This window comes from Syngnathus floridae, chromosome 12 (assembly GCF_059516105.1).
Source record: "Syngnathus floridae isolate MCC-2025c chromosome 12, RoL_Sflo_1.0, whole genome shotgun sequence".
Taxonomy (NCBI): domain Eukaryota; kingdom Metazoa; phylum Chordata; class Actinopteri; order Syngnathiformes; family Syngnathidae; genus Syngnathus; species Syngnathus floridae.
Window position 1 is genome coordinate 7,546,608 of NC_142424.1, and position 24,175 is coordinate 7,570,782.

Genomic DNA, 24,175 nt, shown 5'->3' on the forward strand with positions numbered 1-24,175 from the left:
GCAGGAATATGTTTCATTCTTTATGTGCAAAAATGATGAGCATATAACCAAAAGAAATACAATATCAGCCAAATGATTCAAGTACGTAAATGTTTACAGCGAACCCCTGCTTATTCACAATTCAGCATTCGCAAATTTGCATATTTGTGTTTTAGTTCTCTTAGCGTTTGAGAATCAAAGTTTGAGAAGCTGCATCTTAAGGTAGATTACTTCTTTTTACCCTAGTGTGATCAAATTGAATATTTAAGAATAAAGAAAAAAAAATCTTCGTAAGCCTTTCCAAATGTTAAATCATTGCCCATAGTGTTCATAACAGTTTAACGGTGGCGACAGCTTGACGCTGAAATGAATTTCTACTGGCAATATTTCCTGTGGGAAAATTGTTTGGAAAGCCATATAAATCGCTGAAGGTCCTGAAGTGTTCTGGAACAGCCTTAAAGGTTCGTTCCACTGTGGCTTTAAAAAAATGCACATCTCTTGACCACTGAACACTTTGAAATGTTTACTTACACAAGGCCAAAAGACAAATGATTTCCCATGTAGTATGAGGATGGAGTAGAAAGTCACGCTAAGATGGAGAACAGAAGCAGTCGAGGGTCTTTAAGGGCCAACTACATCCACGTGTAAACAGGAAGCACAGATCACCACTCTGTTTACTGCACCTCTAACCTTTGCCCTTCCCGCACCCCAACCTGGGTGGTTGCTATGACGACTGTCAAACTGACAAGAGATGGGAGCCGCTGTTTAGGAAGATGGTGGCGGATAGTTGCGTGGTAGTTTTCTTCGTGTAATTCATAAGCAGGTTTTAGCATAGTGATCATCGTGTGATAGAAATGTGTGAGCAAAATAATGTTAATAATCAGGGAAGAGGAAGCAGCCGAGGGTTTTCCACCACAGTCACCAGCCCAACTATTGGTAGCCCATAGCGTATTTTGCACACACCACCTTTTGCAAAGACATACAGTATATTCATTTTGATATAAATTCATTCAGACGTGCACAGTCACTACTCACCATGATCTCATCCTGAAGCAGTGCACAAGCCACAGATAGAAGAAGAGAGGCAACACACAAGAGGAAATCACATGGAAGAAAATACAAGACAATTGGAGAGCTCAGAAGAGCAGAAGAAACTCAGAGAAAGAACGGACAAAGTTGTAAAATTCTTCAGGATGCGAGTCATGCAAAAGTAGAATTATCACCGTAGCATCGTGATCTGCGCCAACAATTGCAAATACTGCACAAACTTGAATAGTTTTATTGTTGTCAGGGTGATAAGAGCCTAGATGATCCGCAAAAAAAATATGGTGGACAGTATTATCACCTGATTCCCAGCCGCCTTCTTCTTGTTCATCTGGTTGATCCTCTGCTGGGCACTGCACAAAACACACAAACATTAGCATGCAAGCACGAGTACAAAGAGAGGGCACAAAATCCATGACTCACTTGGCAAAACCGATGAAGTCCTCATGGTTGGTGTTCATGTAGGACAACTCGATTTCGATCAACAGGAGCACCTGGCGAACGAGCATCGTTCAGCTCACCTTTGCAAAATTATGCTTTACAATACATTTTGGGCAGAATTTTACTTGCCGTTTATTGTATTTTTCTAATGGAAAAATGCATTACAGTATCTACATTTATTTTGTTGTATTTTTTAGGCAAACTACATTGAATAAATATCTCATTAGATAAATGAAATACAATAATATAATACATAATTCAACTAATTTTTAATCAGAAAGGGACAATTTCTGCTGATTTAAAATCTTCCACATCAGGTTTTCATAATATTATAATATAATATTATAATATAATTCATATATATATATATATATATATATATATATATATATATATATATATATATATATATATATATATAGTAATACAATATGTCAGGTAATTAATAGGAATTTCAGTCAAAAAATATATAAAGCAAAATTAATTAAAAACAAAATAAAATCATACAAATTTAAGAAAAAAATATAATTTAAAAAAAATAATCAATCGAAGTAATTAAATTAGAAAATAAAACAAAATGTAAACTTAAAACCTTTTTGATATTGTGTTTTTCTGTTAAGATTGAGAAATTAGGGTTTGATACATACATACATTCTTAACCTGGGAAGGTGATAAAATCCGTAAACAAGATTTATCATTAAAAGTAACTGGAGCAGCTATTTTATTTTCAAACAAACTTTATAGTTTATCTAAATGAATAATAAGTGTCAAGAATATGATTAATTGCACCTTTCTCTTATGTTACCTGGCCTTTGGTGTGACTCTCTCTGTCTCTGATGTGCTGCGTGACAATTCTCTCCATCTCTTCTCTCAGCATCGGGTACTGGGCTAGCTACAAGCACACGGCACAGTGGGTCGGACGCATGTACACATACACAAACCACTTACATTACTTCTCTCACTGAACCGAAACACACAGTTCCACTACATGCACAATAAAAATAATGCACAAATAAGTGTTCTGGGTTCAGAGAAAGGTTTATCGCAGACTCAGCGCTACTCAGGTCCAACATTTGGATTATTTTATGTGAATCCAGATTTTTTTTTTCTTTTACAAAATTAGAGACCAACAAAGGAATAGTGCAAAAGTCTGTGATATTGCCACACAAATGCAGGCTCAACAATGTTCCTGGCAGAAGAGCATCTCTTTCCCAGCACACTGAGGGGCTTTTTCCATGAGCTCATTGCAAAACCACAACGACACACACACACGAACGCACACACGAACGCACACACACGCACACACACACACACAGAATAAGGAGGGGGGGTGACAAATTTCTTTTTATTTGCATGTCACAATGCATCTTGAAGTATTGAACGGGAATGATCAGTTGTCTTTTTCACCTTCCAAGTTGTGACTTTTTCGTTTGGTGCTCACAAAGCAACACACGTAAATGTTTGTGGCATTCATACACTGAAACCTATAACATTCCTTCACACTGAATCTTAGTGATGAATTTCATTTCTAATTTGGTGCTGATCCAAACTGTTTTACTCAGCGTCGACTCATCTGAGTGAAAATCTGCTAACTTTTAATTTGCACAATAAATAACGATGCTCTTTGAACAATATAAATTCTGCCTTATGTCTGTCATTCAAATTTTTAACACATTTTATATCTAGTGCCGTTTTTCTTTGGAAGACAACTTGGTGAGCAAAAAGAGTATTATGATGTCAAATCAGCGAATCACTTAGGATGCATTGCAACATGAAGAGTGACAAATTGTTTTGTGTCACTTGAAGTGCCGAAAAATTTGGTTTCAATGTCACGAGCAAGGCCGCATGCAGGGATGCAAAATGTGCAAAGCAAAAGGGGCAAGGAGGAGGGGACTGAGGGAAGGGGAACTGAGGACGACTTCAAACTGACCCCTTTGTGGATTTTCCCAAGTACTGTATATCATAATACAGTCTATCTTTAAACACAGTAAATTTCTGGAAATCAAAATAAGAGCGTGACAGAGAGGAGAAATCCAAAGGAGGTCACGCTCTCGTTTGGGCAAGACGACAGGATGGAAGTCAAATAAAAGCAGGTAAAAACAAATATAAAATCAATATGGTGGAAGGGCGTCAGTTAGTCAATGAGTGGAACTTCGTGATCAGTCACGCAACTTAAAGTTAATTAAAAAAAAATATATATATATATATATATACGGACAAACACAGAGACAAGGAGGGTGGAATGGAAAGATTTAGCATGGTGAAGTCAGATATGAAATAAAATGACCTAACATGCAGATTAAGTTGAAATAAAGGTACTAAACTATCAAGTATGTATTAAATAGGTAAAGTCTTGAGTAAGGAGAGACCGATTACGGCTGGCAGTTGGGGATAAATTCAATTAATAACACAAAAGCATGCTACCAGCTTCTTAAATTTCAGTGCAACCACCGATTAATATTTCCAAAATTGACAAGGCTAAATGCAAATGGCGCATAATCCTGATATTACCACAAAACAGAAGGTTATTGGCATTTTTTATAATGACAAATAGAGAGTGGACACAGCTAAAGTTGCTAAAATTACTCTTGAGCATGCTAATGATACGTTGAATAACCTACTGAGTTTGACGGGCTTTGGTCAAACATCTAAATATCGAAATCTACATCAACAAAGCCCACAAGTGAAGGGAGTTGGGCACATTACTTTTAAGTGACAAAGTTATTATAGTTAACGAAAAATAAAGAAATAACTAAAAATTGGGTGAAAAAACATTTTTGTAAATGAAATAAAATAAAAACAAAGTTTTTTTTAAAAAACAAATGAAATTACATTTTACTTTTATAAAAATAACTATATTTATGGCAAAATTGGCCTTTGTTTTGGTCTTTGTCAATTAATTTAATACATGATTTATTTAAATGCATTAATTTTGCTGTTTGGCTGTACAGAACAAGCTGTTATGCCATTCTTTAAATGATTATAACCTGGGCAAGAACTAGAAAAATGTACAAACCCAATGCCTGTCCTTGCACCAAGTTCATATTACGTACATGAGATTTTTTGTGTTATTTATGCATTTTATTCAGAATTCATTTTACATCAGTCATATTTTTGGCCATTATTCCTGTAAATACTGTAGACCAGCGGTGTGAAACTCTCGGACTTGGGCATCCCTGCTGTATATATAATATTAGATGTTCATACATTTATTTGGGTTAACAATCAGAAGAAAACTATGATGCGGCCTGCGACAAAAATGAGTTTGACACCCTTGCTGTAGACCATCACACACTCATTTTAAATAATAATGAATAAAATAAAATGGCTCTTAAAGTCAATAATGAGAATAAGTAAGCCCAGCCATCGGTCTGCCCCCACCGGCACACTTTACAAAAAAACATTTTCTTTTTACCTTTTGACTACACTTTCGTATGGTGAGGGTGAGCTCGCTCACAACCATGTCTATACACTTCAGTGTGGGCTCCTTCAGTTTTTGGATCTGCTTTTTCACTATTGCCTCAAAAGCCAGGTCAGGGGTGAACAGACCCGTCCTGTAGAAATAGGCGGGTGGCACGGGTGACAACGTTGAAATAAATGAAATTAAAAAAGAGCCGGGACAGGAAATGGAGGAGCAAAATAAGGAGGAGGAAAGAGAGTAGAAAAAGGATGGATGGGAGGCAACGTATTCCGAATGAATAAGACAAGGAGAGATGAGCGGGAAGATAAAACAGCACAGAAGGAAGAAAATCAAAGTGAGATTTTTTTTTTTCGGGACAAGATGGGAGAAAGAGCGAGACGGCAGCCGTGCAAGCCGCCTCTCCTGACCCCTCCCCTTTTCCACACGCTGCATCCCAAAAATAACACGAAGCATCCCAGCAGAGGCCTCCAGCTTGCTCTTGGAAAGCCGCTGTCACGGTGGAGTTGGAATTTAGCCACACATATTTTCTTTAACAACCATCACGGCTCTTTTATGCTGCAGGTGCACGGCTGCGGTCTCACGGACACACACGTGCGCAAGTCTGGACGCTGAGGTCATTCAATATGGCTGCCAGTTACAACCAGGAAAGAAAAGTAGAGGACATTTTCTCTTCAACTATGCTGCAAGTTAATGTATTTAATAACGAAAAGCATGAGCTGCAAACAAGAATAGATGCACAAACATAGCTTTACTTGGGATCATAATGGGAATTGAATTAAACCAGTCCAGGGCCATTTTGATGATGTCAATAAAAATGATGCGTGAAAATAAATTCACTGTAAGTGATGTAAAATAACAAACAAAAATGATTACACATGTTGAGGGAATTTAAACCAAGGGCTCTATTTTTGTGACCAGCATAAATCCTGCGAGCATGTGGCCTATCTCTAAGCTGGAATTTCACAAACATAGGCAGGTCGGCGGATCTGCGAGAGGGAGGTCTGCACCGCTGTGAGAGTGACCACAGCTGACTTCAATTACGGCCAATCAAAATGGCTCTTTTCATTCCGTCAGTGGGTTTGATGCCTGCTATAAAAATATTTATGAAAGAAATTTTTTGAGTTAGACCAGCTGTCTACCCTGTGTTGGCTAGTTAGACAGCAGGCACCAAATCTGAGTACCAAATTAGCACTCCATCAGGTGCGTCACCAAGAAACCCTTTCTGCGCCGCAGGCCCGCCCGGTGGAGACCGGCCTGCCATATTGCCCCCACTGTAAATTAAATCGTCCTTCCCTGACAGCCATACATTCACAACTCAGCGGCCATACTTTTTTTTTTTTTTTTTTCAAAATCCCCATCAGCACACCTCTATACCACAGGACAGCCTGTCCAGCAAAACGCAAAACAAGCCAAGGAGGCTGGAGCGAGCAGCGAGTTCACGGGAGAATAGGGAGAGTGAGTGACACCGGCGGGTCTTTGCAGACAGAGGACACACAAAATAACAAAAAAAAAGAAAAATGCTAGCCACCGATTACTACATTTGTTTACCTTTTTGGTACACTGTCTAACAGTATTGACTAGCTCAGACATGACCATATCCACACATTTGGTGCAAGGCTCTTTAATCTTCCCAATCTGCCTTTTCACAATGGTCTCAAAGGCCATATCCGGAGTGAAGAGACCAGTTCTGCTCGTCAGAACCGGCCACGCAGACAAGAAAGAAAAAAAGTTGGACGAGAGAGAAGAGTGTTAATTATCATGAAAGTTATCCCCCCCCCCACAAGTCAAGACAACAAGCGTAAAGGACTCACTGCACTTTTCTCATGTGCTGAAGACAAAATGTGATTACAGTCAATGATGCTCAAGGACAATACACTTCATACACACAGAAGGTGAACACAATTACGCCATGAGCAAAGTCACCACCCTGACACCATTTTACTTTCCAGAGCGCTCATTTAGGGCAACACGATGGATGTTAAAACGTCTGCCTCATAGTCGAGGGTCCATCAGTAGATGCCACTGGCCACCCCACTACTCCGTCATCATCAGTCCGTCATTATTTCAGGCCGGCCCAGTTCGTCAGTCGTCAATCTGTCACCCCGTCATTATTTTAACTGTGCTTCCGTCATCACTAAATTACAGTATGTTATCACTATTTTAGGACCCCCAGTAAAAAAATGTTTACAAGGGTAGCAGGCTAAAAGCCACACTTTTTTTAAATTTAGAAAACGTTTGGACCACTTTAAACAAAAAAATATGAATTCTTATAACGATCACTACTCTTCTACTTGCTTCTCCTCCATAGTTAAACACAGCATAGTTTTCCAGCCTATTTCGGTCCTTGGTGCCCTACTAATTAGGTAGCCAATAAAAACGCCACTGCATTTAATTTATCACGTTGACCTTTGTGGTTAGCTTCGTGATGCTGGATTGATGTAACGGAGGTGACTAAGCTAATGGAGTGAAGAAGGCGGTGAATGTGAAGTTCATATGACGTAGAGGTGAGCGTAAGGACGAACTTGCCTGATGCCGTGGATGTTCTTGATGGCGTAGCTGATCTCCTTGCGGAGCTCCTTTTCGTCAAACTCCATCTGAGAGGGAGGTCACAATGTCGTCATGCTTTTGTTGACATGGTCGCAAATTCAAAAAATTAGACAAACCTTGACCAACTCGAAGGGGAAGCGCTCATGGAAGATGCGGTTGATCTTGGCGCCGCCAGACAGCTCGGCAGTGTCGATCTGGTCCCCGGAGCCTTCGATGCACTTCTCAAAATCCACAGAGAACTGCTGCACCATCCTGCCATGTACACATTGCAGTTTTGTCACACACTTGTCTAAAAATCGATGAGTGCCTAACAAACACGAATGCAAGTTGCGATATTGTCGTTGCAATATTGACAGAGAAAGGACAGTAGGAAGTATACACACTACCCCTGAGAAAAAAATCTGTCATCCACCAATTGTTAAGATTTGTGTTACTGAGTAAGCTTGTTGTAAATAATCAATCATTTTGTGACAATTTATGACATTTATTACATCTGTCTTGTTCTTGATTTCAGAGACAGCCACTTGCCGCATTGATGTCAGACCAATAAATCCAAAATATTGTCATAATACAACTCACTGAAGCAGAGCCTTGGTCTTGCGAGACGGATCGTCGGGCCTAAAGTTCTTGTACTCCTCCACTTCCTTCTCGATGGAAAGGAGCTGGCTTTGCAACTTGGCCCGCAGAGCTGGCAGCGTGTCCCGGATATGGTTGGTGAGTTGCTATGCAATTTAAAAGTCTGAATTAGATGATATCCTGCAGTTATGTCAGGTCTTCTGCTTCTTCACCCACCTGGTTCAGGATTTTCTGCAGGTACGCCGTGCCCATGCGGTCTGCTAGGTGCCTGTAGGAAGGGTGAGAGAGAAAGAACTTCCTCTCGGCACCCAGGGCGGCCGTGATGTCTTTCCTTCCATCGATGTCCTTTTGGCTTCGGTTGACCACACCGATGTAGCCTTGACACAATAGACAATAATTCCATAGAGGCTGCTGATGAGAATGCCAGACGTTGTTGGTTTTATTCATTTTTCTTCCAAACATTTCAAGGCTTTAAAAAAGGTGCTCCATAATATTAAGCATATTTTAGAATTAGATTAAATAATATAAATAATAGTCTATGGGGGTGTGGTGATTTATATGAGTATACAAAATAAATATGTATATAAATAATTGGGATGATTTTGTGTGCCCGCCTAAGACTTTTAAGAAATGCAAAGAGAAACTAGGTGAGTTCAGGTCAAGCAGATCCTGTTTCACTTCCGCTTGATTTTCCTGATTGTTAAAAGCGACTTTGCTACTAATGCAGCCAGCAGCTTTGTAAACATGAGCAGACAGACACACAAGGAGAGAGGGAGGTGGGGGGTAGACACAGAAATAACACAGGCTATGGAAAATATTAAATGTGCGGGTGCAAACCAAAGTGCAAGCGGAAAAGAAAAGTACAGCATCAGCATATTGCAAAACCACTCTTTTATTACCATCCCTTTCTTTTTTTTCCCCTTTTTCATCATTTTTTTTGGGGGGGGGGTTTAAGGTTTGTGCTGAACTGCCTTGCCACCACAAGAGGGAATCAGTGGATCACAGGTCCTGAAAAATAGTGAGCGTGTGTGTGTGTTTTAACACCTCGTCTGAGCGGAAGCAGCTTATTCTCCAGAATGTCCTTGGCATCCGTTCCTTCGTCCATGAGGTCCAGTTTAGTAATAACGCCGATGGTCCTCATACCTACACATGCACATGTAAACACACACACACACGCATATTTCTACTCATATCTAGGGACCAGCAAAAAGTCTAACTTTGACGATATTTTAGAAGTCATTTGCTGATTATATTTTGTGTATGTATCATAATATTATATCATAAATGTCATTCTAATAGTGCACATCAGTATGGTAATCTAATCTAGATGGTAAAACACGCACATTAGGTTCACTGAAGATTCTAAATTATTCATAGCTGTGTGTGTGAAGAGTTGTATGGCTGTGATTAAGTGGAGACCAGGCCATATGGTTATACTCCTCCTCTCACTCAAAGTCATCTGGAACAGGTTCCTCTTACCCACAACCCTAAGGACAAGCACTATAGGAACTGGATAGATGACTGGAGGGATTTTATGTGTGTAAGCATTCACCTACCCTGAGGGTCGACCTCTTTGGCAATCTTTAAAGCGTCCGAGTTGGCCAGATCCGAGTTGGCCGGCGAAACGGCCAACATCAGACAGTTGTCCTTGGTGACAAACTGCAGCAGCATGTCCCGAATTTGAGTCTCAATGTCAGCCGGCTGGTCGCCCACGGGCACTTTGGTCATGCCAGGCAAGTCCACCAGTGTCAGATTGAGCACTGCCAGAGGATAATATGAAAACATTTCAAGAATATATTTGACTCTATTCTAATTCTTGTAGACAAAAGAGGGCCCTACCGTGAGGGGAATACACTCGCAAGTTGATAGGAACGGGGGAGATGCCCTTGTTGGCGCCTGTTATACGGTCAGTCTCAGCCTCGATCTCCTGACGAACCTCATCAAAATCTGTGAACTTTTTTCCCTTACAGTGCAGGAACTCAGCGTACTCTGAAAAACATGGAAGGGAGCGAGTCAAAAGATGCTGTTCATTTTCAATATTACAGTACCGCAAACATCTGTAAAATAGACTAGTATAACATATTCCTGATTGAACAGACAAACAAAATATTTTGTGTATTAAGATGTAATACCTTTACTGTCCACTAGATGCTAGTACCTTATGATGTTTTGTTTCTGTTTTGGGTATGACTTTTGTATTTATTCTCACCCGTGGGAGCGTTCATCAGCTGCAGAACTAAAGGACGACGAGTCACGATGCCAGCGCCACGTGGAAGAAAATCCCTACAACAAAACAATAATATGTGAGATGATGATCTAACATTCAGGAAGTGATTTTGTTTACATATTTGCATATTCCATATCTACACAGCATATTCATTTTGTCATGGTGCAAAAACAATGTAGGCTTGTAAATTTGCAAACATGTCTAGTCGTGCTGGTAAATATGTTTCTAGTGCCAACTTCTTCCTGCAGGGCTTCATCTATTATGTAACAGCAACACAAACTCCCTGTGAGTGTGTGTGTGTGTGTGTGTGTGTGTGTGTGTGTGTGTGTGTGTGTGTGTGTGTACCGACACCAGCTAACATGACAATTCAAAACATCTTTACATGTGCATCCTTTGCATTTTATGCTTCAATTACACTTGAGCACAATGGCAACCAGCAAAAGAATCGTCAGTCCATTTTTTAATTGCGCTTGTTTTCATTGGGGTTGTGGGTGACTTGGGGACTTCACAGATACGTGAACCCCCTGGTAAAATTTACATCATCCGCCTGTGGAGTTCTGCTTGCAATTCGTTATAAACCTACCGTATTTTCCGCACTATAAGGTGCACCGGATTATAAGGCGCACCTTCAATGAATGGCCCATTTTAAAACTTTGTCCATATATAAGATATATGGACATACCTTGTCCGGACTTTGGACATACCTGGCTCAATATTGGTCCATATATAAGGCGCACCTGATTATAAGGCGCGCTGACGGCTTTTGAGAAAATTTGAGGTTTTTAGGTGTGCCTTATAGTGCGGAAAATACGGTACTTTGCCTCATCAGCTTCTCTTTCCACCATGTCGAGCACTGTGTAGCTCTCGCATGCAGATGTTAAAGGGAATGAGAGGGGCTGCTATGATTGGCGGCAAACCAAGTGGGCTGTTTTCACGCCCACAACAGTGCAATATGCATGTTTTCAACCATACTAAACTGTGTGCATCTGTAAAAAATACCAAAATTTGGTCTAGCATACCTGCGTGGATTTAGACCGGCCTTCAGTTTGATGCCGTCTAATTTTACGCCACATCAACCACAATAATACAGGTATTTATATTAAAGCCTTTCTGACACCGTCAATCACAACTGAGCTTTATTGCCTTCATGAAGACTTTTGATTGTAATTGTGCAGGCGTGCCCAATGTTGTGGCATGCAGCCTCTGACCTCATGCATGTGGAGTCAATGAAAAGGCAGGTTGCTCTGCAGTGGATGCGCAGATTAACGCTGAGCCAATGCGGGAAGATAGCGAGCGAGATTAGCGTTAATCCTCTGAAGCTCTCCTCTTCTGTCCAACACTCCTGTGCATACTTTGTGACATGTTTTGATATTTTTGCCATTTGATATGTGAAAACAGCCACATGAATACAATAATGTCGATACGGAAGCAATATCATCTCCTGTCCAAGAACCACGTGAAAGTTTATAATGAAATGAAACCAATTCATTTGTATGCAAACTATTCTCCTGATGTTTTATAGGAGCAAAACAAAATGAGAGAAGAATGAGCGAAGCTGCAACAATTCGTCACAATGCCTCAGGCTGTCACTGGCTACATTATGTAATATGTGAACACTAAGGCTACGTCACATAGGCGTAATCGCCACGATGGGGGGATGGAATAGTGATGGCGGGTTAAGTCATTTATATGTGAATAACTATGTGAGAGCTCTTGCAATCACTGAAGCCATTAAACCAACTTGATTGGCTTTCTCCATTCAGATACAAGAGACGTATCATAAAATGTGTCACTATCATTAATCAGTAACAATGACCAGTATCATACCTGAGCGATGTGTGTCTCAAATCTTTTGATTGAAATTTTTAAAAAAGAACAGTGTAATTTAAAATAAGAAATGACTCTTGGTTAAATATTGGGAAAATGTCAAATAAAAATCTAATTAGTATTAAATTTTTACATTATTTTAATATCTGGAAAATTAAAATATAGCAAATTCATGTATTTTTGCACACACTGATTGTTTGTGTTACCTTGGCAATAAAGCATGTTTTCAGACCACAAGGCCCAAAATTACAGTAATGTAATTGATGTCAATTAAAACAACTGCAAACTATAATCACAATATAAAGAAATTGTTCAATTACCACTCTGACACAGTCATCAATCAAAACTGAGCATTATGATCTTTATAAAGGCAGACAATTAAGATACAGCTTTTGTATTGAATATGAATAAAGTGCATGTGTACCTAATATTTTGTCTCGTCCGTGAACTGAGACGTCTCCCTGCCATTATGCGCATTATCCCCTATGCTTTCCTTATTGATTGTGCTGACTGGAAGCTGCAGCCTTTTTCCGGACAGGAGCCAAAATAAAACAAACAAAGAAAGTGTCCTCTGGCTTCACAATGCAGTTGTTAGCCGTAAAGAAGAAAACAGCTTCATGATGGCACATTGAGGCAACAACTGTGTTTTAAGCTGATAACATATTGTAAATGCACCACAATGAGCCACCGGGGAGGCGGGGTGGGGTGTCAAGATGGAAGGATGAGAGGACACGCAATGTCACTGAAACGGAACTATAGGACACACACGCACAAACACTGCATAGCATGATTTTTGCGTTTGGCTCATAGCTCAATTCAGATTTCAAATCTTCGCATGCTCGTGTCATAATGTTTCACATTTTCCCTCTTCAACTCTCAGCATGATCGTAGCTCCCTCGGGTAATGGCGCCGTAATTAGGCAGAAGCTGTTGCCATGACTACAGAGACGAGCAAGAGAGAACTGCACAATAATGAAACGCACACGGCAATCAGGCCCAGATGTGATTTTTGTCTTTTAAACGCCAACACAATAGTTTTGAAATAAATCAATCAAAATGCTTAGCTCTACCCATCCATCAATGTTGTGTGTTTTGATTCAAGAAAGAATATTGTATTGGTTTGAGACAGTTGAATAACTTTTCATTAGTTAGCTTCATTCAAATCTTAATTGTATGCTCAACACTTTGTAAATCAAATTTACAAAATTGCCCTTAAAAAGTAAACAGAAGGCAGCATTATGCCATGTAAACAGCATCACCTATTCTACCTGCTAAATCGAGGATTACCCCTTGTGGCCATGTGGTTATGCACAGTGATAATCTGCTGCCAAACAAATGTGCAGGGAGGCAATGTAGAGGGCATGTTTGCAACTAATGAGATATTAAACCTAAATCAATTAAAATTTCAAATAATCAGCTTCAGGGGGTGGATTTATGTCTGTTAAATGGGATTAAATTGGGGTGCTTCTGCACTAGCTTGAAGCTAAACCATCGCGCGCACAGTCTGACCTTGAATCATTTATAAACATTACAGGCACCACACATGGACACATGTCCTTAAATAAAGGTGCTGTGTTGTCGCCTGAGCGCTGCTGTTTAAGCTTCACTCATACCGAAAGGAGACCAGATGGAGGGCCTGAGCCGGACTGGCTCAAAGCTTAGGTGGACTCTCTCTTTCCCTGTCTCTATTCCTTTCTGACTACAAGGTCATAACACATCAACATTGACTACCGTGCTGTGGTTTTGCATCATTTTTATCATTATAAGATAAATCTATGTGAGTGACGCAAACAATTCTGCTCAGTCGGGATTAAAATAGGATGGGGGAGAACAAAATGGTAGCCACAGAGACAACAAACACCCTGTTGTAGCTACAATTAAAACTGCTAATTATGAGTGACTGGCCAGATCAAACGCTCTGGTGGGCAATACACAGCCCACGTGCTTCTGGTTGCACCACTGGTCTTGTGACAGGTTCTATAAGGCTCTAATGCTCTGTGAACCAATATGCGGCAGGTGAGGTTACACATAAACTCCACAAGGGATAAATGCAAGAAAATGATCATCTTCTTGATGCATTGTATGCAAATGTAATGTGGGTATATTAAATGATGTGGTAGCATTATAAAATGAAGAGAGCAAAGGAGGAGTGGGAGGAAGAGGATAAGGGGGGATGGGGACTATGTATGCATGGTGCCTTCAATGGAGTAAATGTTTTAAATACACTTACTTGCCCACGAAGTTCTCCAACACGGAGCTTTTCCCCGCACTCTGTCCGCCCACGACGGCGATCTGAGGCAGGTCCAGGTTGGCATTTTGGCCGATTGCGGAGAAGGCATCCTGCATGCGGTTCACCAGGGGGATCAGATCCTCCATGCCCCGGTTCCCCATTGCGGCCTAGTGAACGGTCCTCGACGGATGTATTTAGAGCGATTTTCCCTGTTAAATTTGATGCGAGCTGCGACCGAGCCCCGCGTTGCGTTACCGTCCCTGATGCGCTTCTCCACCACCGAGCACCGCAGGAGGGCGGGGGAGATAAGGACGAGGATGAGCTCGCCTTCTATTTCCCCTGAAAACCTGCCAGCATGTAGTTCTCAAAAATCGCCGCTTGGTGGCCACACTGCTCTGCTTACAGCTTTGCTTTATAACGTGACGAATGACTATGGGAATGACTCAACCTTAAAATCTCTTAAATGCAACAACAGCGCATTTTGTTAACACCAATATAATGTCTGATTTTCAATACGGGGTGGGCCATAAATAGCCATTCACTATTAAATAATTTCTTTTAGCGGTAAACATGTTTAATGGTAAATAATATAGGTACAAAAAATAGTTTAATCAGAGATGGCACTGCGTCTCTGAACATATTTTAAACGTGGATTTAATTTTTATATAAGATATTTTCATTTGATTTGTTTCATCTTTCACCTATGAAAGCTTGTGCATGACGTATTTTACCATGAGTTTAAATTATAGATATGAAAAAGAAGTAGGGAGGTAAAGAAGGAAAAGATCCCGGGACTAAAGTGATCAAAAGAGTTGTTTGAATGTAGCTACTTTTGGCGTATTGCTGCTATCTTTTGTCATGACTGCAGTGCAGACCTGTCCATGGTGCTGAATTGCAAGTTACATGGACAGGAACACGTTTATTATTTTTAACACTTAAAAGAAAACATGTTAAATCAGTCTATGTCGCATCCTGCGTTTTACACGATGACTGACTACTTGAAAAGGCATTTCTGAGGCTAAAACGGCTAAATCCATCCATCCATTATGTCACAAAATAGGCAACGTAGGAACTTTCCTTTTTGGAGCGCACCGCTAGAGGGCACCAAAGCCCGGTCGAAGAACAGCTCTTATAGCTGTATAGGCAGCCGCATTGAGGTTGCAATTACGGTGCTGTTTTCTTTCAATGCTATAGTTAACATTCATCGTTGTTTCGTCGTCTTGTCTCACTATTTAGAAGGTAAGTGGGGACAACGTGTCCAAGAGATCTAACATAAAGGATGCGAACCATGGTCATTACGCGAGGTTTAGCTAACTGACTGCATTCGGCCATTGAGCGGCGTCCAATGTTAGCTCTGTTTATAATTCTCGTAGCGGCGCTGTTCTCGTCTCTTCTCTACCTTGTCGCCATTCGACGACATTTTTGTGTAGTGCATGCCTGTTATTTATGTCTAAGGTGCTTCGTTTTGTTGCCTTAGGTAGTAAAGGAAAGTAAACTTAGCGCTTTGTGTTAGCTCGCTTGCTTCCGTTAGCTAGTTGTCGTCGCGACCTATGAAAGCGACCTGTTGTGTCCCTGGAGGTGGCTGTCATTGAAAGTTGGCCACTTAGCATTTAGCCTCTTTTGCTTTTCAGAAGCTCTGATAACCTTTTGACGTAAAGGAAGGCAACCGGAGCTCGCTATGTTCAATCCGCACACCCACCAACAGCAACAGCAGCAATTCCACCAGCACCTGCGGCAGCTACAACAACTTTTCCAGCAGCAGCCCCCGCCCCCGCCTCCACCGCCGCCTCCACCGCAGCAGCCGGCTCCGACTCACCATGTCGGCCATCACCATCACCAGACACCACGGTGAGCCTTTCGACGCGACCCCGGGGCTTTGCATGAGGCCTTCGGGTAAACGAGTTGTCTGAGTTTAGTTCACTGCAGCTCTTAAATTTTTATTCATTGCATTGTAGTTATTGAACCATTCATTTTATTCATTTACTTAAGGTTAAAACAGTACTTTATACTAAAATAATGTCACTGTATTGCAAGAATAACGTTAGAATGTAATAAAATAATTTTTAAAACCTACCTTAAAAACAGTTTTTAATTTTGTTTTCAGCACGTAAAATGTAAGCGTTTATTTGAGTGTCTTATTTGTTAGCATTGTTTAACTTTATTGCACTTCAACACCATTTTGAAACAAGTGTTTGTTGTTTTTAAATTTGTGAGTTTGAATTGTCAATGTTTTATCTTTGATTCGCAGCTATACATATCACTTGGTTATGCCTGTGGTAGTTTTTCAGGAGTATCAAAATTGTATTAAGCTGAAATAGTTTAAGAAAGAACTAATAACTTGACAAAAAAAAGCCCATAATATTGTTATTGAACACTAATGATCCAAAGGTAATATAATCAAGTAAATGAAGAAAATATCATTAAAATAAAGTTAGTTTTGTGAGTTCAAAAATTTGTAATCAATGAGTATGAACTCATATCGCCAAACAGTCGTAAGAAATGGTTGTAAAGTGACTACTTATTAAATTAGTAATTTAATTGAAATAAAATGACATACTAGAATATAAATTGTAAATACTGTGTGAACCAATTTTTTTTCTTTGCCAGAGCCATCCCCGTGCCTTCACATACCACGCCTCCTCCTCCTAGAATGGTCAACCTGTGCCAGGCGACCCAGACCACCATAATCAGCCCCAATCCCATGCTGCAGGGAGCCTTAATGATGCAGCAAATGCAGGGTGAAGACCAAAGATGAAAAACATCTCTTACCCTTTAACTTATGTATGTCATGTATCATGTTATATTTCTTTAGGTAACATGCGGGGCTTTGGGATGGCCGGACAGCAATTCCGTCAATTCTTCACAGCGGCAAACAGGTCTCTGCTGGGGCCGGTTCCAATTGGCATGGCGATGAAGTCCCCCGTCATGGGTTTCCCTGCTCCTGCTCGGTCCTACCACCCTCACCCACGCTACTACAATAATGCCATACACGCCACCAACGCAGCCGTCACCAGCGCAGCCACCACCACGAGTGCGGCCACCGCCTCTTTGGTTACCACCACCGGCACGGTAACACCTCTAAGAAAAAATATTGTCAATGATGTCACAAAAATGCCATAACCTTTTCTTTGCGGAATGCTTTTGCTTCCCACCAGGACAAGAAGAGTGACAGCGAGCAGATGGCGGACGAAAATACAGCTGAGATTGCAGGAGTAAGCAAGGCCGGGGAGACTGAAACAGGTAGATGTGAAATCCAGGAAGTAATGCTTGTTTTTAAAAGAAAGTGTCCGTGTTGACCATACAATGCAAGTATTATGATAAACATGGTCTCTCTCTCGAAAACGGCGCATCATTGTCTCTATAAAGACAAAAATCTTGAGTGTATACCCTTTACTGCAACCCACAGATGATGTTGCGGAATGGGCGGAGGGAACTGAGCAGAGCTTTGAGGAACATCTTGAAGAACCTACGGCAAAGAGGCAGAGAATGGAAGAAGGGTGGGGCAACAATTTCAATTGCAGTAATGCAAAATTATTACTGCAGTTTCATATTTTTCTCCTCCTTTGTGCCCAATCAGATCAGAAGAGCCTCAAGAGGATGCCGTTCTCACCACTGCAGATTCTGATGGCAATATTCTCTCCATAGAATGTAACACACAAGGCAGCCAGCTTGATGGTAAATTATACTTGTGCACCAACATGAATGAAAAGTCTATTGGTGGACTAAATTCTTTCATCTTTATGTTTACAGACTGCCTCCTTCCTACACTGGGTTCAGAAATGGAGGAAAGCCACGCCACCGAGATGGCTGATGATGAGCCGTCAGACAAACAGGAAGCGGAAGGCAATGCTGCAGAAGGTGCCAACAAGTTCTACTGCTACCTCTGCACCGTCACCTGCCATAGTCAGGAAGTAGGTCAAACATCAGTTAATACTCAGTCAGCTAACAGCTGCTCTTTCACCATCTTTTTGTGTTTGTGTTTTTTAAGAACTTCCGGAGTCATATGAACAGCGTTTCCCACCAGCAGAGGATGATGGAGATTCAGCACATGAGCAACGCCTGCCTGGTCACACTGCTGCCGCGACTGCACGAGACCCTACAGGGGACCAGTAAAGACGGGTATGTATATGCTGGCACATTTGTGCCTTGGGAGTCTTCCGTACTATAATTACTGTCTGTTTTTTTCCTCCAAAGAGACAAAAAAGTAGACAGGCAACGTTGGTGTGGAACCTGCTGCGCTCACTACTCCACCAGCATCTCGGACCATCGGCGCACAGCGGAGCACAAAGTAACTTTTACTGTTGGCATACTATGCACCGTACTTTTGTTTACATCATTATTCCATAACAGGTCAATTTGATAAAGCAAATCAGATTAAGATGTGGTTCACTGTACATTATTTAAAAGCATGCAATTTTGTGCTCAATTCCGCCTTCTACTGGTTGTTTTAAAACATTGCGCGACATAACGTTGCCCATAGGAATTCAACACATGGTTGACAAAACGCTTAACATATAAAATATGATACGTAAACTTTCCTGTCCTTCTTTCTTCAGGTTGCGAGCCGAGCAGTTGTGTCATCTTGCAGCCTCTGCAAGAAACACTTCAGGAGCTCCAAGATATTTGTGGCTCACTTGCAGTCCCAGGAACACCGTCAAAGATTAGAGAAGGTATCGGAGTGCATTCCTCATTGAAGGCATCAACAAGGGCTAGGCGTTGAATTGAATCTATTTTTCTTTTTATTATTATTATCTGAAACATTGATACAAAAAACATGTGGCATTTTATCTTAAGGCCATATCACCCAGCCCTTAGTCAAACATTTGACAATGATCCTTTACCGCCGCCATGTTTGTCATCAGCTTCAGGAGAACGAGAGCTCTGGCACCTCATCCAAGCTGCTGGACATCAACGGCTTTGAGATGGAAGAAGAAAAGGATGAGGTGGATGACAGACTTGACTCAGATGAAGAAGACTCCCCTGAGACCCAGGTCCTTTTTTGTTGCTTCTCGTGATGAATACGTCAAATCATATCTTGTAAACTTAGCATCGACTTCCTGTGGCAGGATGGATTGAGCTCGTGTAGAGAGGTGACGCTACAGGACATGACGAGTGACGAGCAGTATGAGGCCGACACCGTCTATGGTGAGCCACGTGTTGACAATTGATTTGTGATACACGTAAATGGGGTCACATCAAGACCGGTCCACCCCCTAAAAATATGCGGCGGAGCTTAAAAAAAAAACGAAAAAGTTTCCACTTTAGGTCCTAAACTTTTCTTTTTTCTGATTTCCATAGGGTCCAGCTTCTTTGTGCCAGTGGCTGGTTTCATCTGCCGACTCTGCAACAGATTCTACCATTTTGACTCATCGGCTTTACACACACACTGCAAGTCCCTCAAGCACTTTGACAACCTCAAGGTAAGCTAAGTCGTCATCTTAGGGTGATGGGGTGATTGTGGCATTTTGACATGCTATTATGATGAGAGGAAACGTGTTTTTGTGCTGTCCGTCCTCAGAGACACAAAGAATCGTTGGCCGAAAAATGTGACAACACTGAAAACAGCAACCACGGGATTTTAACGGGACCACCCACAGACTCCCCGGGAGAAAATAGCGGAGGGTCAGTTTCAAATATCAGCAGTTCACTCGGGACAGAAAACCTGCTCCAGAACAAAGCGGAGGAGCCCAACACTTGTCAAGCGTCGAACGCTCCGTCCGAGCTCCCCGCTGACAGCACAGATCCGCCAACCTCCGCTGACAACACCAATGAAGAAGGCGACGACGAAAATGCTTTGCAGAAGCCTAACGTCAGACGGAGGTCCAAAAGGGCCAGTAACAGACGTTGAACGATGGGTGAGAGACATGATTTTTTTTTTTCTCTCTCCAAGTTTCAAATTCAACGGCAGAGTATGACAAGAAAGTTGGACAGCACAATTACAAGGTGAGACAAATTAGCCCAAACCCATTGAGATATTGAAATATTAAACATATGTTTAGGACGTTTGTTTTAGTCACACCTTAAAGGGGGCCTTCCATCATAATCTTTCCCTGTGCTTTATACCGGTTTATATATCTTTTCAATCAGACTAAAGTGTACATTTAGAAACAGCTGAGGAACAGCTCCATCCCTACTCAGAAGTATATGTGTAGCATGAGTGAATAATGTGCCAAACCCAGCATAATTCTGGACCGACCGCTGAATTGAATTCTAACAAAGTGAAATGAAGCCACACTGAAGAGAAGCAGCCAAAAAATACTCACATTGATGCAGCCATCACTTGAGAAAAGCTGTTTTTTTAGATTAAATTGAGCACAATGCACACCGCATCTGACTTCACTGAACGACTTCTTTTCTCCTCCATTTTTTGTTTGCCAAGCAATTACCGTATTTTCCAAACTAAAAGTCACTCGGAATATAGGTCACATTAGCCATAAAATGCACAATAACGTGAAAAAAAACATATATAAGTCGCTCCGGAGTATAAGTCGCATTTTGGGGGAAATTTATTCGACAAAATCCAATACCAAGAACAGACATGAACGAGCAACAACAGGCTAAACGATAGGTATGCTAACATGACATAAATACAAACTAAGAGCTGAGAACGGGCCTGACGTAACATTCAGAGTTATTAAAAAAACTATTACATAAATAACACATTTATAAAACCATCTGTGTTACTCCAATTCATTAAATCCATCGATCGTCCTTTGTCAACAATGGGTGCGCGCCGTTGACGGCGCTTGCACTTCAAAATATTCCACAGACCCATATAACGATATATAATTATATTTCAAATAACTATTATACAAGCAATAATATTATCAAACCATCTGTGTCACTAAATCATTAAATCCATTGATCAAATTCCTCGTCCTTTGTCAACAACGCTGCGCGTGCGCCCTGACGTCAGCCTCGTTATTCCACAGATCTAGTATATAACTATATTGTAGCGTTAACAAAGTACAAGGAAAGACGTGGGCTTGGTAAACGGCTTTTTATTTAACAAAACAAGAGTTCAACGAGCCAACAACTACTGAACTGTAACGATAAAAACATATACAAGTTGCTACACGAAGTAAAATATATCAAATAACTATAACAAATAGTTAACCGCCACACGGCCCCAAGCACCGGCGTGGACTTCCATCCCCGGAGGTGGCACTTCCAGCCACGGAGGTGGAAGAGAGCTCCATAGAATAGGACCGGGCGTGCGTAAAAGCCGTAATAGTTTTTCAAACCTTCTGTGTCACTCCAAGTCATTAAATCCTTCAAACTCTTCGTCCTTCGTGTCACTTACAAACAAAGCCGCTAATGATGCCGGTAGTACGTGTGGCCCTTCGTCATCCCGTGATCAATCTTTGTCCTTTTTGTAAACAACCGCTACGCCGCGCTGCGCTGCTGACGTCACTTGAAATTCAAATTACAGTAATCCCTTGCTACATCGCGGTTCGTTTATCGCGGTTTCACTTTTTTTTTCCAAAAGTTTTTGAAAGAATTCACATATAAGTTGCTCCTCGGTATAAGTTGCCCCCCCCCCACCCAAACTATGAAAAAAACAACAACACGACTTATCGTCCGAAAATTACGGTATTTTATTTTTGGGCTATAGTTTTATTTACTTCATTATGGTTTTATCATGCGACTTTTTGAAGGCTAAATGCATCTTCTAGAAGACCTCAAATAGAGATTGGAAGCTTTCATTGAAGTCAGGGGGACGGTACAATTTACAGCCTTTTTTTTTGTCAATTTACCAGCCTCTCGCGAACAAGCTAAAGCCACCGAAATGCCATTTGCTGCAAAACTAAGGGACGACCGCTTCATTGTTTGAAATCAAAGCTGCTCGAATGTCATGGTGTGTTTTCACGTTGGACCATTAGTGTTTGTTAAAGACATTTTGCTAACACGTTCCTGTGGACGTTTTAAGTGATGTGTTGATATTTGGTGGAAGAAGAAAAAAAAAAAAAGTTTAACAGTTTCTTTCAAGCAAACATGTTTTATTTTGGCTTCATTTTTTTTTTTATTATTCTGTTCTGAAGGTTCTAATGCATCATTTCATCCTCAACTGTCCACAAACATTTCATCCTCATTCATGGTTATTTAGAGTCATCAAGTCTTGCTCACACATGTAGCAAAGCTTGACATCACCATGGTGACTTAGCACATGATAGCAAAAGCGTTTTTTGTTTGTTTCTCACAACTGTATTTTTATTTAGCTACTGACAAAAATGAAATCAAGACTTGATGTTTTTTAAAATGTATTTTTCCGATGTCATTTTAATTTATATTAAAACAGCCCAACAATTCCTTGCAGTGATGTATATTTTTTTAGACCGTATGAACAGAGAACTTTTCTACTTAAATTTGCCACATATATATATACACACATTACAGATACAGGGAATGCAAGCAAAACAGGAAGCTGGCCTGTGTTACTAAGAGTCACATTTAGGGGTGGGGTATCTATATTAGGGATTTTTATGACATTTCAAATCCACTCCAAAACGTATCTTGATTCTTCTGATGATAATTGCACTGACGAGTTCCTGTTCAGTTGCAAGGCTCTCTTGTATCTTTGTTGTGGTCTACATCCGTGCCTTGCGAACAGGGGTGATCGTCCTCAGGTGGCAGATCTTCCACCTGGGCTCTAAACTCCAGCCGGGCTTGTCGATTGGATTCAAGGAGTTCATGCATTTTGCTGTTGAGGGCATCGTTTTTCTCCTCCAGCCCGTCGAGATACGAGTTGATCTGGTCCAGCATGGAGTTGATTGCTGCAAACTCTGGAAGAAAAATGTTAGATAACATTAAGTACACCTGCTCAAGAGGGGTGAGAACAGCAGGTCACACATGTATATTCGTGAGCCTTTAACTGCTGTATTTTACAAATCTGACCAATATAATAAAATTTGCTCAAGGGTGATGAAAATTTTGTGTTTGAGGGCCACGTTTAATTCTTAAAACGGACAAGTAAAGGAGGTCAAACTAGGAAATTATATGCCTACACGTAGTAAATTCTGTTGATTATAAAAATACATATTTTGGAGAGTCTAATACTAAACCACACAAATTAATCAATGGGGTCACTACAATAAAGAAATACGCAAATCATAGGATAAAAAGGGCGACATTAAAACGACTCGTTGGGTTTTCCTGAGGTGATTTGAAATAAAAATTCGTAAAATGACTTACCCTCGTTACTAAAGTCGTCGTCGTCCTCGATGATGCTATCGTCAATGGAAATGTCAGGATCTCCATTTGGTCCTGACATTGTGGTTTTCTTCCGTTTTTCGACGGAGGCACCAGTACAACTATTCGTTTGCTTGTCTACGAGATGTTCCAATACATCAACGCAAGGTAAAATTAGACTAAATAAGATTGTTGTAGATTAGATGAGCTTTGACGCTTTAACTCATTAGTAGACTCGGCGTCAGTACAGTGTCTTGACAGTGTATTCATTTACGAAGTAACGAAGGGGATTCTGGGAGGTATATGGGCGGGACTTATTATTCTCAAAGATTGTACAACAAGACAGATGATTTCACCTCATGTAAAATAAAATTTTTAAAAATGAAAGCAAAAATAAATTGCGGTTTTGAGCGATTAATTCCATTTTTCAGATTTGTTCTGTTGTATTTTGTAGTAAATTATTGTAGGTTACTAGTAATTGCTTGTAAATTACGTCTAGTGAATTACTGCGTACGTTCATTTCCCCAAATATGAACAAAGTGGTCTGGTTAGTCTTTGTTAATATCTTTGGTAATAACTTGTCACCTGACTAAAAATGGGAAAATGATCTGAGTAGTACTTCAATGTTTTTTATTTTGCACAATAATAAAGCGAACACAGTCTTGTGTATGAGTATAGTTTTGATAGATAAAATA

General features: G+C 40.7%; 3 protein-coding genes across 22 annotated transcripts in view; 1 reads left to right on the top strand and 2 right to left on the bottom strand.

The window, feature by feature from the left end:
• dnm1a (dynamin 1a) overlaps window positions 1-16,066 on the bottom strand; it is a 35,391-nt gene extending 19,325 nt beyond the window's left edge. For 8 of the 19 annotated variants that reach the window (XR_015861578.1, XM_088391351.1, XM_088391358.1 and 5 more), the window contains exons 1-14: window positions 14,292-16,065; window positions 10,218-10,291; window positions 9,848-9,997; window positions 9,565-9,768; window positions 9,053-9,151; window positions 8,225-8,385; window positions 8,012-8,154; window positions 7,549-7,684; window positions 7,412-7,479; window positions 6,434-6,572; window positions 2,270-2,356; window positions 1,447-1,517; window positions 1,325-1,376; window positions 1,015-1,026 (exon numbers count right to left, since the gene is read on the bottom strand). Coding sequence is in view for 17 of the 19 variants with exons in the window: in XM_088391351.1 (XP_088247477.1) it covers window positions 1,015-1,026; window positions 1,325-1,376; window positions 1,447-1,517; window positions 2,270-2,356; window positions 6,434-6,572; window positions 7,412-7,479; window positions 7,549-7,684; window positions 8,012-8,154; window positions 8,225-8,385; window positions 9,053-9,151; window positions 9,565-9,768; window positions 9,848-9,997; window positions 10,218-10,291; window positions 14,292-14,452 (1,557 nt within the window). In the remaining 2 variants the exon portion in view is untranslated. Of the gene's footprint in view, window positions 1-1,014; window positions 1,027-1,324; window positions 1,377-1,446; window positions 1,518-2,269; window positions 2,357-4,879; window positions 5,019-6,433; window positions 6,573-7,411; window positions 7,480-7,548; window positions 7,685-8,011; window positions 8,155-8,224; window positions 8,386-9,052; window positions 9,152-9,564; window positions 9,769-9,847; window positions 9,998-10,217; window positions 10,292-14,291 lie in introns of all 19 variants that reach the window. The other 11 variants (XR_015861577.1, XM_088391357.1, XM_088391355.1 and 8 more) reach the window with 5 other exon arrangements.
• Window positions 15,362-22,601, top strand: ciz1a (cdkn1a interacting zinc finger protein 1a). Of its 2 annotated transcripts, XM_088391369.1 has the most exons (15): window positions 15,362-15,530; window positions 15,923-16,139; window positions 16,899-17,029; window positions 17,104-17,360; window positions 17,447-17,531; window positions 17,698-17,788; window positions 17,869-17,966; window positions 18,042-18,202; window positions 18,280-18,410; window positions 18,486-18,579; window positions 18,848-18,961; window positions 19,154-19,282; window positions 19,358-19,436; window positions 19,590-19,711; window positions 19,810-22,601. In XM_088391369.1, the coding sequence occupies exons 2-15, from the start codon at window positions 15,970-15,972 to the stop codon at window positions 20,137-20,139; spliced, it is 1,992 nt and encodes a 663-aa protein (XP_088247495.1). In that variant the 5' UTR covers window positions 15,362-15,530; window positions 15,923-15,969; the 3' UTR covers window positions 20,140-22,601. The 2 variants fall into 2 exon arrangements, with proteins under 2 accessions (XP_088247495.1, XP_088247494.1); XM_088391368.1 differs by having other exon boundaries at window positions 17,869-18,202.
• On the bottom strand, window positions 22,271-23,773 carry bbln (bublin coiled coil protein). The gene is made up of 2 exons (XM_088391375.1): window positions 23,484-23,773; window positions 22,271-23,074 (listed from the first exon to the last, which is right to left on the bottom strand). Exons 1-2 carry the CDS (start codon window positions 23,560-23,562, stop codon window positions 22,845-22,847), a joined length of 309 nt encoding a protein of 102 aa, XP_088247501.1. The 5' UTR covers window positions 23,563-23,773; the 3' UTR covers window positions 22,271-22,844.
• Between the last annotated feature and the right edge of the window lie 402 nt (window positions 23,774-24,175).